The sequence below is a fragment of the Lampetra planeri genome, chromosome 62 (genome assembly GCF_965212315.1).
Source record: "Lampetra planeri chromosome 62, kcLamPlan1.2.h2, whole genome shotgun sequence".
Taxonomy (NCBI): domain Eukaryota; kingdom Metazoa; phylum Chordata; class Hyperoartia; order Petromyzontiformes; family Petromyzontidae; genus Lampetra; species Lampetra planeri.
The window spans coordinates 3,705,584-3,716,755 of NC_136168.1; the positions used below are offsets into that span (position 1 = coordinate 3,705,584).

General features: G+C 57.3%; 1 protein-coding gene across 9 annotated transcripts in view; it reads right to left on the reverse strand.

The window, feature by feature from the left end:
- Positions 1-11,172, reverse strand: part of LOC144736676 (histone deacetylase 4-like) — a 261,035-nt gene that overhangs the window by 8,920 nt on the left and 240,943 nt on the right. For all 9 annotated transcript variants that reach the window (XM_078619258.1, XM_078619257.1, XM_078619259.1 and 6 more), the window contains 8 exons: positions 10,525-10,739; positions 8,889-9,176; positions 7,459-7,684; positions 6,881-7,014; positions 6,191-6,311; positions 4,267-4,316; positions 1,441-1,548; positions 342-397 (listed from right to left, as the gene is read on the reverse strand). In XM_078619258.1, the coding sequence (XP_078475384.1) occupies positions 342-397; positions 1,441-1,548; positions 4,267-4,316; positions 6,191-6,311; positions 6,881-7,014; positions 7,459-7,684; positions 8,889-9,176; positions 10,525-10,739 (1,198 nt within the window). The remainder of the gene's footprint in view (positions 1-341; positions 398-1,440; positions 1,549-4,266; positions 4,317-6,190; positions 6,312-6,880; positions 7,015-7,458; positions 7,685-8,888; positions 9,177-10,524; positions 10,740-11,172) is intronic.

Here is an 11,172-nt window from a genome sequence, read left to right on the forward strand (position 1 = left end):
AAATTATTCACTACATTAAACACCAAAAGCAGTTCTCCAGAAGCGTGTTTTCAATCTAGATGAAGATTTAAAAGTGCATAGTTCTCAGCGGCTTCCTAACATCGGTAAGAAGAGCGGTTCCAGGCGGCCGCGGGAGCGCTGCGCGACGCGGCGAACCGTCTTTGTCTGACGGGTTCTTCGCCGTCGACGTGACGCGCAAGAGAACCGGTCTGTCGGTCTTATTATTATTATTTGCTGCACAACACGAGGGCGCCCACCCCCCACCCCCCTCGCTGTCCTTCCCTCTGGTACGCGAGGCGGGCAAAACGTGGGCGAGTGTCGGCGAGGGGCGTGATAATTACATGGCGATCGACTCCTCGGCATGGTGCCCGGGAGGCCTCACCACCGCGAACCCATTCTAAAAAAAGAACAACAACAACAAATGACGACGATGACGACGACAACAACGAACGCAGCAGCAGCAGCAACCGATTAGAACTACGCGGAGCACTGGGGAACGTTTCGGCGGCGACAAACGCACAAACTGCGCTTTGAAACGTTGAATGTCGCCACACTCAAACGTACAGATTTCCACGCGGACTCGTGCACACACACACACAGAGAGAGTGAGCGAGCGAGCGAAAGATGGGGGGCAAGAGGTTTGTGAGGCCGCAACACCTGCTCGGTTCTGGGTTCTATGGCCAATTTCTCAGTAGTTTTGCACGTCGGAGGAAACGACAGACGCCGACTGACAGTGTGAACACACAGGCACTGACAGTATAACACAAAGATAAAGATCCCCTTGTATAGCCTTAACAGACTGTTGGGGCAAGTGCTGTTAGCGAGTAGCACTTATGAAGGCCGGCACGGCACACACACAAACCCAGATAGTGTAACACACACAAACTCTGACAGTGCAGAACACACACACACACCCTGAGAGTGTAACACACACGCACACACACACACACACACTCTGACAGTGCAAAACACACACACACACACAAAGAGACATACCTTGACAGTAGAACAAGCACACCCAGACAGCGTAACACACACACACAAACTCTGACAGTGTAACAAAGACAAAGATCCCCCATATAGCCTTAACAGACTGGAGGGGCAAGTGCTCTTAGCGAGCACCTTTGAAAGACGGAATGGTACACGAGGGGGTGGGTGACTAGCACCATGCCCGACCGCCTTTGTCTCCCCAGTGGCGATGTTTACATACTGCACAAGGTACTCATTTGAGGCTGAGTCGACCTAAGGGAGGCCCAGGACCGGTTCAGATAATCATCACTAGTGTCGGCCGTGAGCGGGAATCGAACCCAGGTCGCCTGGTTTGTAGCGCAGCTTAGCGCTAACCGCTACACTACCGCTCCCCACAGAGTAACACACACACACCCTGACAGCATAACACACACACACACACGAAGAGACACAGGCGATACTCGCTGGCACCTTGAGCTCCCCGGCCGCCACCTTGTACGCCAGCTCGGTGACGCAGCCGGCCGCCATGCGTGCCGCTCCCGACGAGTGCAGCTCGTTCCAGATGGTGTCACTGTCCACCTGGCACAGCCACAGCCACGCCCGCAAGGTCAACCACACGCCCGCCCGTGTGTCCGTTCGTGCGTCCACGCGCCCGTCCGTGTGTCCGTCCATCCATCCGAGTGTCCGTCTGTGCGTCCATCCGCCCGTTCGTGTATCCGTCCGTGTGTCCATCCATCCATCCGTGTGTCCGTCTGTGCATCCATCCACCCGTCCGTGCATCCATCCACCCGTCCGTGTGTCCATCCATCCATCCGTGTGTCCGTCTGTGCATCCATCCACCCGTCCGTGCATCCATCCACTCGTCCGTGTGTCCGTCCATCCATCCGTGTGACCGTCTGTGCGTCCAACCGCCCGTTCGTGCGCGAGTCCGTCCGTGCGTCCGTCCCGGCCGCGCTGACGATTCACGACGACGGCGGGCCCCATTGCCGCTCGTGGGAAATCCGATCCCGGGTGACAATTTCGTTTGTTTTTTGGGTTCAAAAAATCTCAAAGCTCGCTTGGCAAAACAGCTGTTTACATTAACGGGGTCCCCCGCCCGGTTCCACACGAGCATCCACTCCATCCGCTCATCATCCCCTCTGGGATCGATAAAATGAGTACAATTTCAGGAGAGGTTATTTCAACAATCGCCGTAGAGAGAAGACGGCCTTCGCCATGGGAATGTGGAATTTCCGTGGCCGCCAGAAAAACATTGCCGGCCTCCGCCCCCCCCTGGCGTTTCCTCGACTAGAGAGCTCTTGCTTGACTAGAGCTCCCTCCAGTGGAGGCTCTTCTGCCCACAAATAGCGGCGTGAGTGGAGCGTTTCTCAGCGCTGCGCTTTCACCTTTGCCTCCGACTATAAAAGGACGACGCGCATACTAAACTGTTTACGAAACTTTGTTTTATTCGACCAGGTAGGGCCCACTGAGCCATGTAGCTCTCTTTCAGAAGCAACCTGGCTGCAAACGAAGCGGCTTGTCATCTTCAACTTTGAACGCGCGATGTCGATTCAAAATGTGTAGGGAAAAACCGGAGGACCCGGAGAAAAATCCACACGACCTCGAGATCAGAGAGAGAGAGAACACACAAACTCCAAATATACAGCAGGCAGTGTCAGGGTCAGGATAGAACCCACGACCTCCTGTATACCAGGCGAGGTGGCGAACCCTCAGGGGGCGCGGGTGTGTGGCACGCGGTGGTGTGGCCAGCGGTGGTGTGGCACGCGGTGGTGTGGCATGCGGTGGTGTGGCCAGCGGTGGTGTGGCATGCGGTGGTGTGGCACGCGGTGGTGTGGCACGCGGTGGTGTGGCATGCGGTGGTGTGGCCAGCGGTGGTGTGGCATGCGGTGGTGTGGCATGCGGTGGTGTGGCCAGCGGTGGTGTGGCATGCGGTGGTGTGGCCAGCGGTGGTGTGGCACGCGGTGGTGTGGCATGCGGTGGTGTGGCCAGCGGTGGTGTGGCATGCGGTGGTGTGGCATGCGGTGGTGTGGCCAGCGGTGGTGTGGCATGCGGTGGTGTGGCCAGCGGTGGTGTGGCACGCGGTGGTGTGGCACGCGGTGGTGTGGCATGCGGTGGTGTGGCATGCGGTGGTGTGGCACGCGGTGGTGTGGCACGCGGTGGTGTGGCACGCGGTGGTGTGGCCAGCGGTGGTGTGGCATGCGGTGGTGTGGCACGCGGTGGTGTGGCACGCGGTGGTGTGGCACGCGGTGGTGTGGCACGCGGTGGTGTGGCATGCGGTGGTGTGGCACGCGGTGGTGTGGCCAGCGGTGGTGTGGCATGCGGTGGTGTGGCACGCGGTGGTGTGGCACGCGGTGGTGTGGCATGCGGTGGTGTGGCCAGCGGTGGTGTGGCATGCGGTGGTGTGGCACGCGGTGGTGTGGCCAGCGGTGGTGTGGCACGCGGTGGTGTGGCCAGCGGTGGTGTGGCATGCGGTGGTGTGGCACGCGGTGGTGTGGCATGCGGTGGTGTGGCACGCGGTGGTGTGGCCAGCGGTGGTGTGGCATGCGGTGGTGTGGCACGCGGTGGTGTGGCACGCGGTGGTGTGGCACGCGGTGGTGTGGCACGCGGTGGTGTGGCACGCGGTGGTGTGGCATGCGGTGGTGTGGCACGCGGTGGTGTGGCACGCGGTGGTGTGGCACGCGGTGGTGTGGCATGCGGTGGTGTGGCCAGCGGTGGTGTGGCACGCGGTGGTGTGGCATGCGGTGGTGTGGCCAGCGGTGGTGTGGCACGCGGTGGTGTGGCACGCGGTGGTGTGGCACGCGGTGGTGTGGCATGCGGTGGTGTGGCCAGCGGTGGTGTGGCACGCGGTGGTGTGGCATGCGGTGGTGTGGCCAGCGGTGGTGTGGCACGCGGTGGTGTGGCACGCGGTGGTGTGGCACGCGGTGGTGTGGCATGCGGTGGTGTGGCATGCGGTGGTGTGGCCAGCGGTGGTGTGGCACGCGGTGGTGTGGCATGCGGTGGTGTGGCCAGCGGTGGTGTGGCACGCGGTGGTGTGGCATGCGGTGGTGTGGCATGCGGTGGTGTGGCATGCGGTGGTGTGGCCAGCGGTGGTGTGGCATGCGGTGGTGTGGCATGCGGTGGTGTGGCACGCGGTGGTGTGGCATGCGGTGGTGTGGCATGCGGTGGTGTGGCATGCGGTGGTGTGGCCAGCGGTGGTGTGGCACGCGGTGGTGTGGCATGCGGTGGTGTGGCATGCGGTGGTGTGGCCAGCGGTGGTGTGGCATGCGGTGGTGTGCGGTGCCCACGAGCGGTACTCACCCCCAGGCCGCCACACGGCAGCATCACCAGGACCTTCTGAGGCAGGGATCCTGCACGGCACAAAGCAGCGGACAATACGGTCAGCGAGTCCGCGTGGAGATCTGCCGGACGGAAGAGCAAAGATCGGAGAGCGGGCAGTCCAACCCGTTCTAGATTTGAAGCTTTCGTGACTGCAAGGATTCATACTCTTAGTTTTTTCGGTAAAGTCACGTAGGTAAAAAAATGAAATGAAAATTAATAAAAAATAAAATAATAAAAATCACGACCTTTCGGAGGCAACACAAGTCTCCGTCATCAGGTGGGACCGTCACAGCCAGATTTGCTGCGTCATTTGATTTTAATTTCATTTTTTACCTACGTGACTTTACCGAAAGAACTAAAGAGTATATAGTTCAACCCGTGACACGGCTGGACTGTCCGTGTCACGTGGCCTCAAAGTGCAACTGGGCTGGCATAATCGCTGCGGTGACGACACCGCCATGCTGTTGTTATTGTTGTTGTGAACACAACAGGAGACTAAGGGAAAAAGGAATTGATTCTGGAGGCAGGGAGGCTCGGTGGTCTTGCAGCGAGAAGGCCCCTAGTTCGATTCCCGACTCAGTTGCCCCTTCTTCTTGGTTCTTTCGGCAAAGTCACGTAGAAGGGAAATAATAAAATAATAAAAATAAAACATAAAATACAATTCTCACGAAGTTTCGGCCACAACGCAAGCAGCCGTCCTCAGGTGAAGAACAGGGCTGTCGGAAAGACATCGTCTGAATGAACACCACCAGGCTTGTTGCCCCTTGCCGTGTGGAGTTCTCCCCCCCTGTTCTGCAGGGGTTTCCTCTGGCTATTCTGGTATCCTTCCCCCGTATCTCTGATTAGCAAGGTTGGCGATGTACGATGCAAAAGAAGTTCAACCACACGTACAAACTAGGCCTCTAAATACTTGGCAGCCCTCGCAATTCGACTGCCACAAATCGAGGTTGCGTTTCAATTTAGATTAAATCTTTTCCCAATGTTCTCGCGTGTTGATGTAGCGGCCCCTGGCGGCAGTTAAGGGGGTTATTGAAAAGAATCGCTTCCCGTGCACACGGTTGTGGGAAAACATCGTGCGCGAAAGAATCGATCGGTGGCGAGATGTTAACTATATTCTTAGGTTTTTTCGGTAAAGTCACGTAGGTAAAACATTAAAATTAATAAAAGTAAAATAAAATAAAAATCACGACGTTTCGGAGGCAACACAAGCGTCCGTCTTCAGGTGGAACCGTCACAGCCACGACAGCTGTATCAAGTATTTACTTGATACAGCTGTCGTTTTACCTACGTGACTTTACCGAAAAAACCTAAGAATATGAATCCTTGCAGTCACGAAAGCTTTCAAATCTAGAAGAGATGTTAACTATCTCGCCTGGTATACAGGAGGTCGTGGGTTCGATCGCGACCCTAACGCCTGCTGTATATTTGGCGTTTGCGTGTCTCTCTCGCTGTGGCCGCGTGGATTTTCCCCCAGGATTCTGCCTCTGCGTTTAGAATCGACACGTGCGTTTAGAGTGCAATGGCTGCAATAAATTTGAACGTGACGATAATCCACTTAGTTGAGCTATCATTTGCGATGGCCAGGCCGCTTCTGAAAAAGAGCTACATAGCTTAGTGGACCTTATCTTGGCAAAATATTTTTTTTAAATAGTTTTAGTTTATGGGTACCATCTTCTTGGTTCTTTCGGTAAAGTCACGTAGAAGGGAAATAATAAAATAATAAAAATAAAACATAATAAAATACCTGAGGACGGCTGCTTGCGTTGTGGCCGAAACGTCGTGAGAATTATTTAATGTTTTATTTTAATTATTTTATTATTTCCCTTCTACGTGACTTTACCGAAAGAACCAAGAAGATGAATCCCTGCAGTCACGAAAGCTTTAAATCGAAATTCATGGGTACCGTGCATCTTCTTGGGCTCGATCTTGGGGGGGTTGAAGAGGCTGGTGCCGTAGAGGAGTGCGTGCTGCTCCGAGTGGACCGTGCGGATCTCCTCGGGCGTCGCCTTGCGGGGCCTCACGCGCTGCAACGGCACCCGCAGCGGTCAATGCCAGCAGTCGGCGCCGGCAGCGGCGGTCAGCACCAGCGGTGGACAGTGCCGGCAGTGGCGGTCAGCACCAGCGGCGGTCAGCACCAGCGGCGGTCAGCACCAGTGGCGGTCAGCCCCAGTGGCGGTCAGCGCCGACGGCGGTCAACGCCGGAAGCGGCCGTCAACGTCAGCAGCGGTGCCAGTCAACGCAAGTGGTGATCAACACCAGCAGCAGTCAGCGCCAGCGGCAGTCAGCGCCCTTATACTGCTAGACCCGCTCGATGGTGCTTTGTAGCATGGGGCTAGCTGGATTGCTAGATCTACTTGCGACAAGGAGCGGGCGGCGATTGCGCCCAGTCGTTTTTGTAATAATTTTCAGAAGAAATTAATGTGAGATGCCGGTATTCGTTTTTTTGTTAACACAATGCGCTCTCTCAAGCTCCGTCAGCCGTGACGTCGCAAAAGCAACAACTGGGAACAACACCCGGTCACGAGAAACCCCTGCGAGCGACGCCTGCGCCCGGCGAAGCGGCCGAGCGGTAAGCGCACGCGCGAGCGCTCACCTCGCACTTGTTGACGAGGCCGGTCTCCTGCAGGCGTGACCAGATGCTCTGGATGCGCCCGGCGTGTTCGGGGTGGTTGGTGTTGTTGCCGCACGTGCACTGGTGCTTCTGCATCAGCGTGTCGTACACCAGGCCTGGCGCGAGCAACGGGGGGGAAGAAGGGGGGGTGGGGAATGCACCACCGCCGCCGCCACCGGTTAGACGGTGAGGACCGAGGCACTCACTCGGTTAGGCCGAGACGGGGGTGGGGGCACCACAGTGGCGAGATGTGGAGATATTTCCACGTGATAAGCCACATCGTTGAGCTATAATTTGTGGCCAGGGCACTTCTGAAAAATAGCTATATGGCTCAGTGTGCCTCACCTGGTAAAATAAACATAGTTTCCTTGCAGTTTAGTTCATAAATGGTTCATAGCTTCAGTTACCAAAATATGACCGATCCTTGTTGTCGAGAAACAATTCAGCAGTTCATTGAGAGGGCGTCAACCGCGGGGGAGAAAGGAGCGACACGGTACGCACGCACGCACACGTACGCCTGGACTCACTGGCCATACGCACGGACGCACGCACGGACGTACCGGTGGTGAAGCGGTGCTTGACGGGCGCTTCGGGCGGCGGTGCCGGCAAGGGGAAGTTAGCGGAGGCCGGGGATGACTGCGCTCGCGACAGCGGCCGGTGCCCGGGCGCGTGGGCGCACGCGGGCATCCCCGCCGCGTGGTACATGCGCAGCTGGTGCAGCTGCTGCTGCTCCAGCACCAGCGACTGCTGCGGGTGCGGGGGGGGCAGGCCGATGAGGGTGGCGTGCTGCGGGGGGTGGGGTGGAGAGGGGGTGGGCGGGGAAGACAACGTGGGAATAAGTGTCGGCGGCCGCACAGCACGGGAGTCGCAGTCCCGCCAGCGATTTCTTCGTCACGATTTTGAATCGTGATCCGATTAAAAAGTCACATCTGTAATATCTCTCACACGTTCCATTCGTCATCACCACTGCTTCAGGGTGAGATCACGTGTGGCGGCGCGTAGCCAGCGGGGGCCCACGGCAGAGGTCGCAAACGGGTTTTGATTCCTTACCCGTACCCGTACCCGGCCGCACCAGGGTCGCAAACGGGTACCCGTACCCATACCCGCCGTACCCGTACCCTACCCGTACCCGGCCGGGTACGGGTAGGGTACGGGTATCGGGTACCCGATTGCGACCTCTGGGATGAAGCCATGTTGCAGGTGCGGGTGGGTTGATTCTAGGAACTTGAATTGTGAGAAGAGACAAGACTTTGGGAAATGAGTGACAAACGGTTACTTACCAGTGACTCACGGTCTACCCGTACCCGTACCCGGCCGCACCAGGGTCGCAAACGGGTACCCGTACCCGGCCGGGTAGCCGGGTATCGGGTAGGGTACGGGTATCGGGTACCCGGTTGCGACCTCTGGCCCACGGACCGCCGCTCGGGGAAACCGAAGCCTACGCGGAGCACCGCTGTCATTAGTTGGGACGGGGTCATGTGGGTTTGACTGCGGGGTCACGTGGAACAAGTTCAACATACACACACACACACACACCAGGTCATGATCTTTCCACTGCTTGATAAATAGGCCGAAGCTAAGTGTCTGAGGTTTAGCTGGGCGAGAAGAGACCAGGTCAGTCTCAAGAGTGGGTGATCGTAACTCTTCTAAGATCGAGCCCATGCACTGTACCACTTGTGCCAGGCTAAGTGCACTCTAAGGCCACATGAAGTGTCCAACGTCCGTTGGCAGGAGGTCACGGGATAGACCCAGGTGCCATGGTTTGACCGAATGAGATGACTGGCAAGATGCACCACCTGTGCCCTCCACTGTGCCAACTCGCTGCGTTTTAGCCGCCCGGCGCTCCACTCGTTGATGCGAACGTCGCTCCTCCGCCCTCCGTTGTTGTTGGGAGGGCGACTGCCTCCAACTGCCCAGTAGCAACGTCCTTCACGAGCCTCCTCCACAGAGGCCGATCTTCACACCGCCGATACCATTCAAACAAACTCACCTGCTGCAAGAGTGCCGCGTGGAACTGCCGCTGCTGCTGCTGCTGCCGCTGCTGCTGCTCGCTGAACCCGCCGAGGGGCGAGCCCTCGCGCACCTCGTCGTCCTCGTCCTCCTCGTCGTCGTCATCGTCGCTGTCCGCGGGCTCCCGCTTGACGCGGACCTCGTCGGCGACGGCCGCCCCCCCCTCCTCCTCCTGCATCATGGCCTGCTGCTCGCGCAGCTCCTCCTCCGTCTCCTCGGGGTGCGCCTCGTGCTGACGCACCGGCTCGCCCGCCTTCGACAGCAGCAGCTGCGACGGGGGTAGTGGCGGGCGCGGTGAGATCGAATGCAGCAGCGCGTGAACTAAACCGTTTCAACTATTTTTGATTTGATGCTTTCGTTAATGCAGGAATCCATACTCTTTTGTTCTTTCGGTAAAGTCACGTAGGTAGAAAAAATAATTGATCACGACGTTTCGATCGCAACGCAAGCAATTTTCATCCGGCGAAACGTCATGATCTATTATTTTTTCTACCTACGTGACTTTACCGAAGGAACCAAAGAGTATTTTAACTAATAACAATTTTTCCTATTTTACCAGGTGTAAGGCCTCACTGAGCTGTGTAGCTCTTTTTCAGAAGCGACCTGGCCATCACAAGTGATAGCTCAACAAAGTGGCTTATCATCGTCAAGTAGAAATTTATAGCAGCCAAATACTCTAAACGCGTGATGTTGATTCTAAATGTGGAGGGAAAAACCGGTCTACCCGGAGAAAAATCCACGCAACCACAGTCAGAGGGACATGCAAATTCTAAATATACAACAGGTGTCAGGGTCGGAATCGAACCCACGACCTCCTGCATACCAGGTGAAGAAGATCACATCTCACTACAGTGGCACCATAGCCGGGGGCCCCGCAGACCGCTGCTTGGGAAACCAAGGCCTACGCGCAGCAGCGCTGTCATTGGCCGGGACGGGGTCACGTGGCTTTGACTGTGGGGTCACGTGAGTTTGATTGAGGGGTCACGTGAGTTTGACTGTTGGTCACGTGGGTTTGACTGCAGGGGTCACGCGGGTTTGACTGCAGGGGTCACGTGAGTTTGACTGCAGGGGTCACGTGGGTTTGACTACGAGGTCACCTGGCTTTGACGCCATGGTCATGTGGGTTTGAAGGCGGTTTCGCGGCCCACTGCCAATGCCGCTGCTGTGGGTCCTGCGCCACCGCTTCACCCACGCTCCCTACATTACCGCCACTGCTCCGCAGGGGGCAGCCATGGGAGGGGCCACGGGGGGTCTACAAGTAGGGAACTATGGGGGGTGGGACTATGGGAGGGGTCATAGGGGTGGGCGATGGGGAGAGCCACAGGGAGGCGGTGGGGAGCCACGGTTGGTGTGCAGTCGCTGGCTCTCTCTCTTTTTTTTACGATCAGTGGAAACAAGAAGATGCTCGGTGTATTCGGCACTTTGCTTCGTTCATCATTTCGTAATTTTTTTTTTAACTTAGCTTTATGTAAAACCCCCACCTCTTGCTCACTCCCTAGCTCACTCTTTCGCTCACTCTCTCGCTCACTCTCTCGCTCACTCTCTCGGTCACTCTCTCTCTCGCTCTCTCACGTTCTGCACGCAGCCCTTCTTGCAGTCTCTCTCTCTCCCCCCACCTGGCTGAGGTGCAGTTGCTTCTGCTTCTCCTGGAACTGCTTGTGCTGCTGCTGCAGCACGAGCTGCTGCAGGGCCTGGGGGCTCTGCGGCAGCGGCGCCGACTGCGTGCGCCCCAGCGGCTGGTGCCGCCCCATCTTGGCGGGCGTGCGGCGCAGCGTGGGCGAGCCGCCCAGCGCCAGCGGCGACTGCGGGTGGGGCGTCACGCCGCCGAGACCTGCGGCGGGGCGGGCGCAAGAGACGGGGATCACGGACGGGCGGGCGGACCGAGACGACGGATAGACGGGCACGCGGGGTGTGAGAGAAGAAATGGGCCAACGGATAAACGGGCAGGCGGACGGACAGGGAGGGAGACGGATGGATAGATGGGTAAAGATAATGGAGGGACCAAGAGTCGAATGGGAAGACATACACAAATGCATGGACGAATAGGCAAATGGACAGTCGGATGTACAACCAGATCGACAGCCAGACTGACAGATGGATAGAAAGATAAACGGACAGACGAACAGATATATGGAACAAGAAACAGACACATGCAGAAGGATGGACAGATGAGACAAATGAACAGACACAGACAGACATCTAGAGACACACAGATGGATGGACATATGAACTGATGGTTAGACATACGCATGCACACAAGGAAG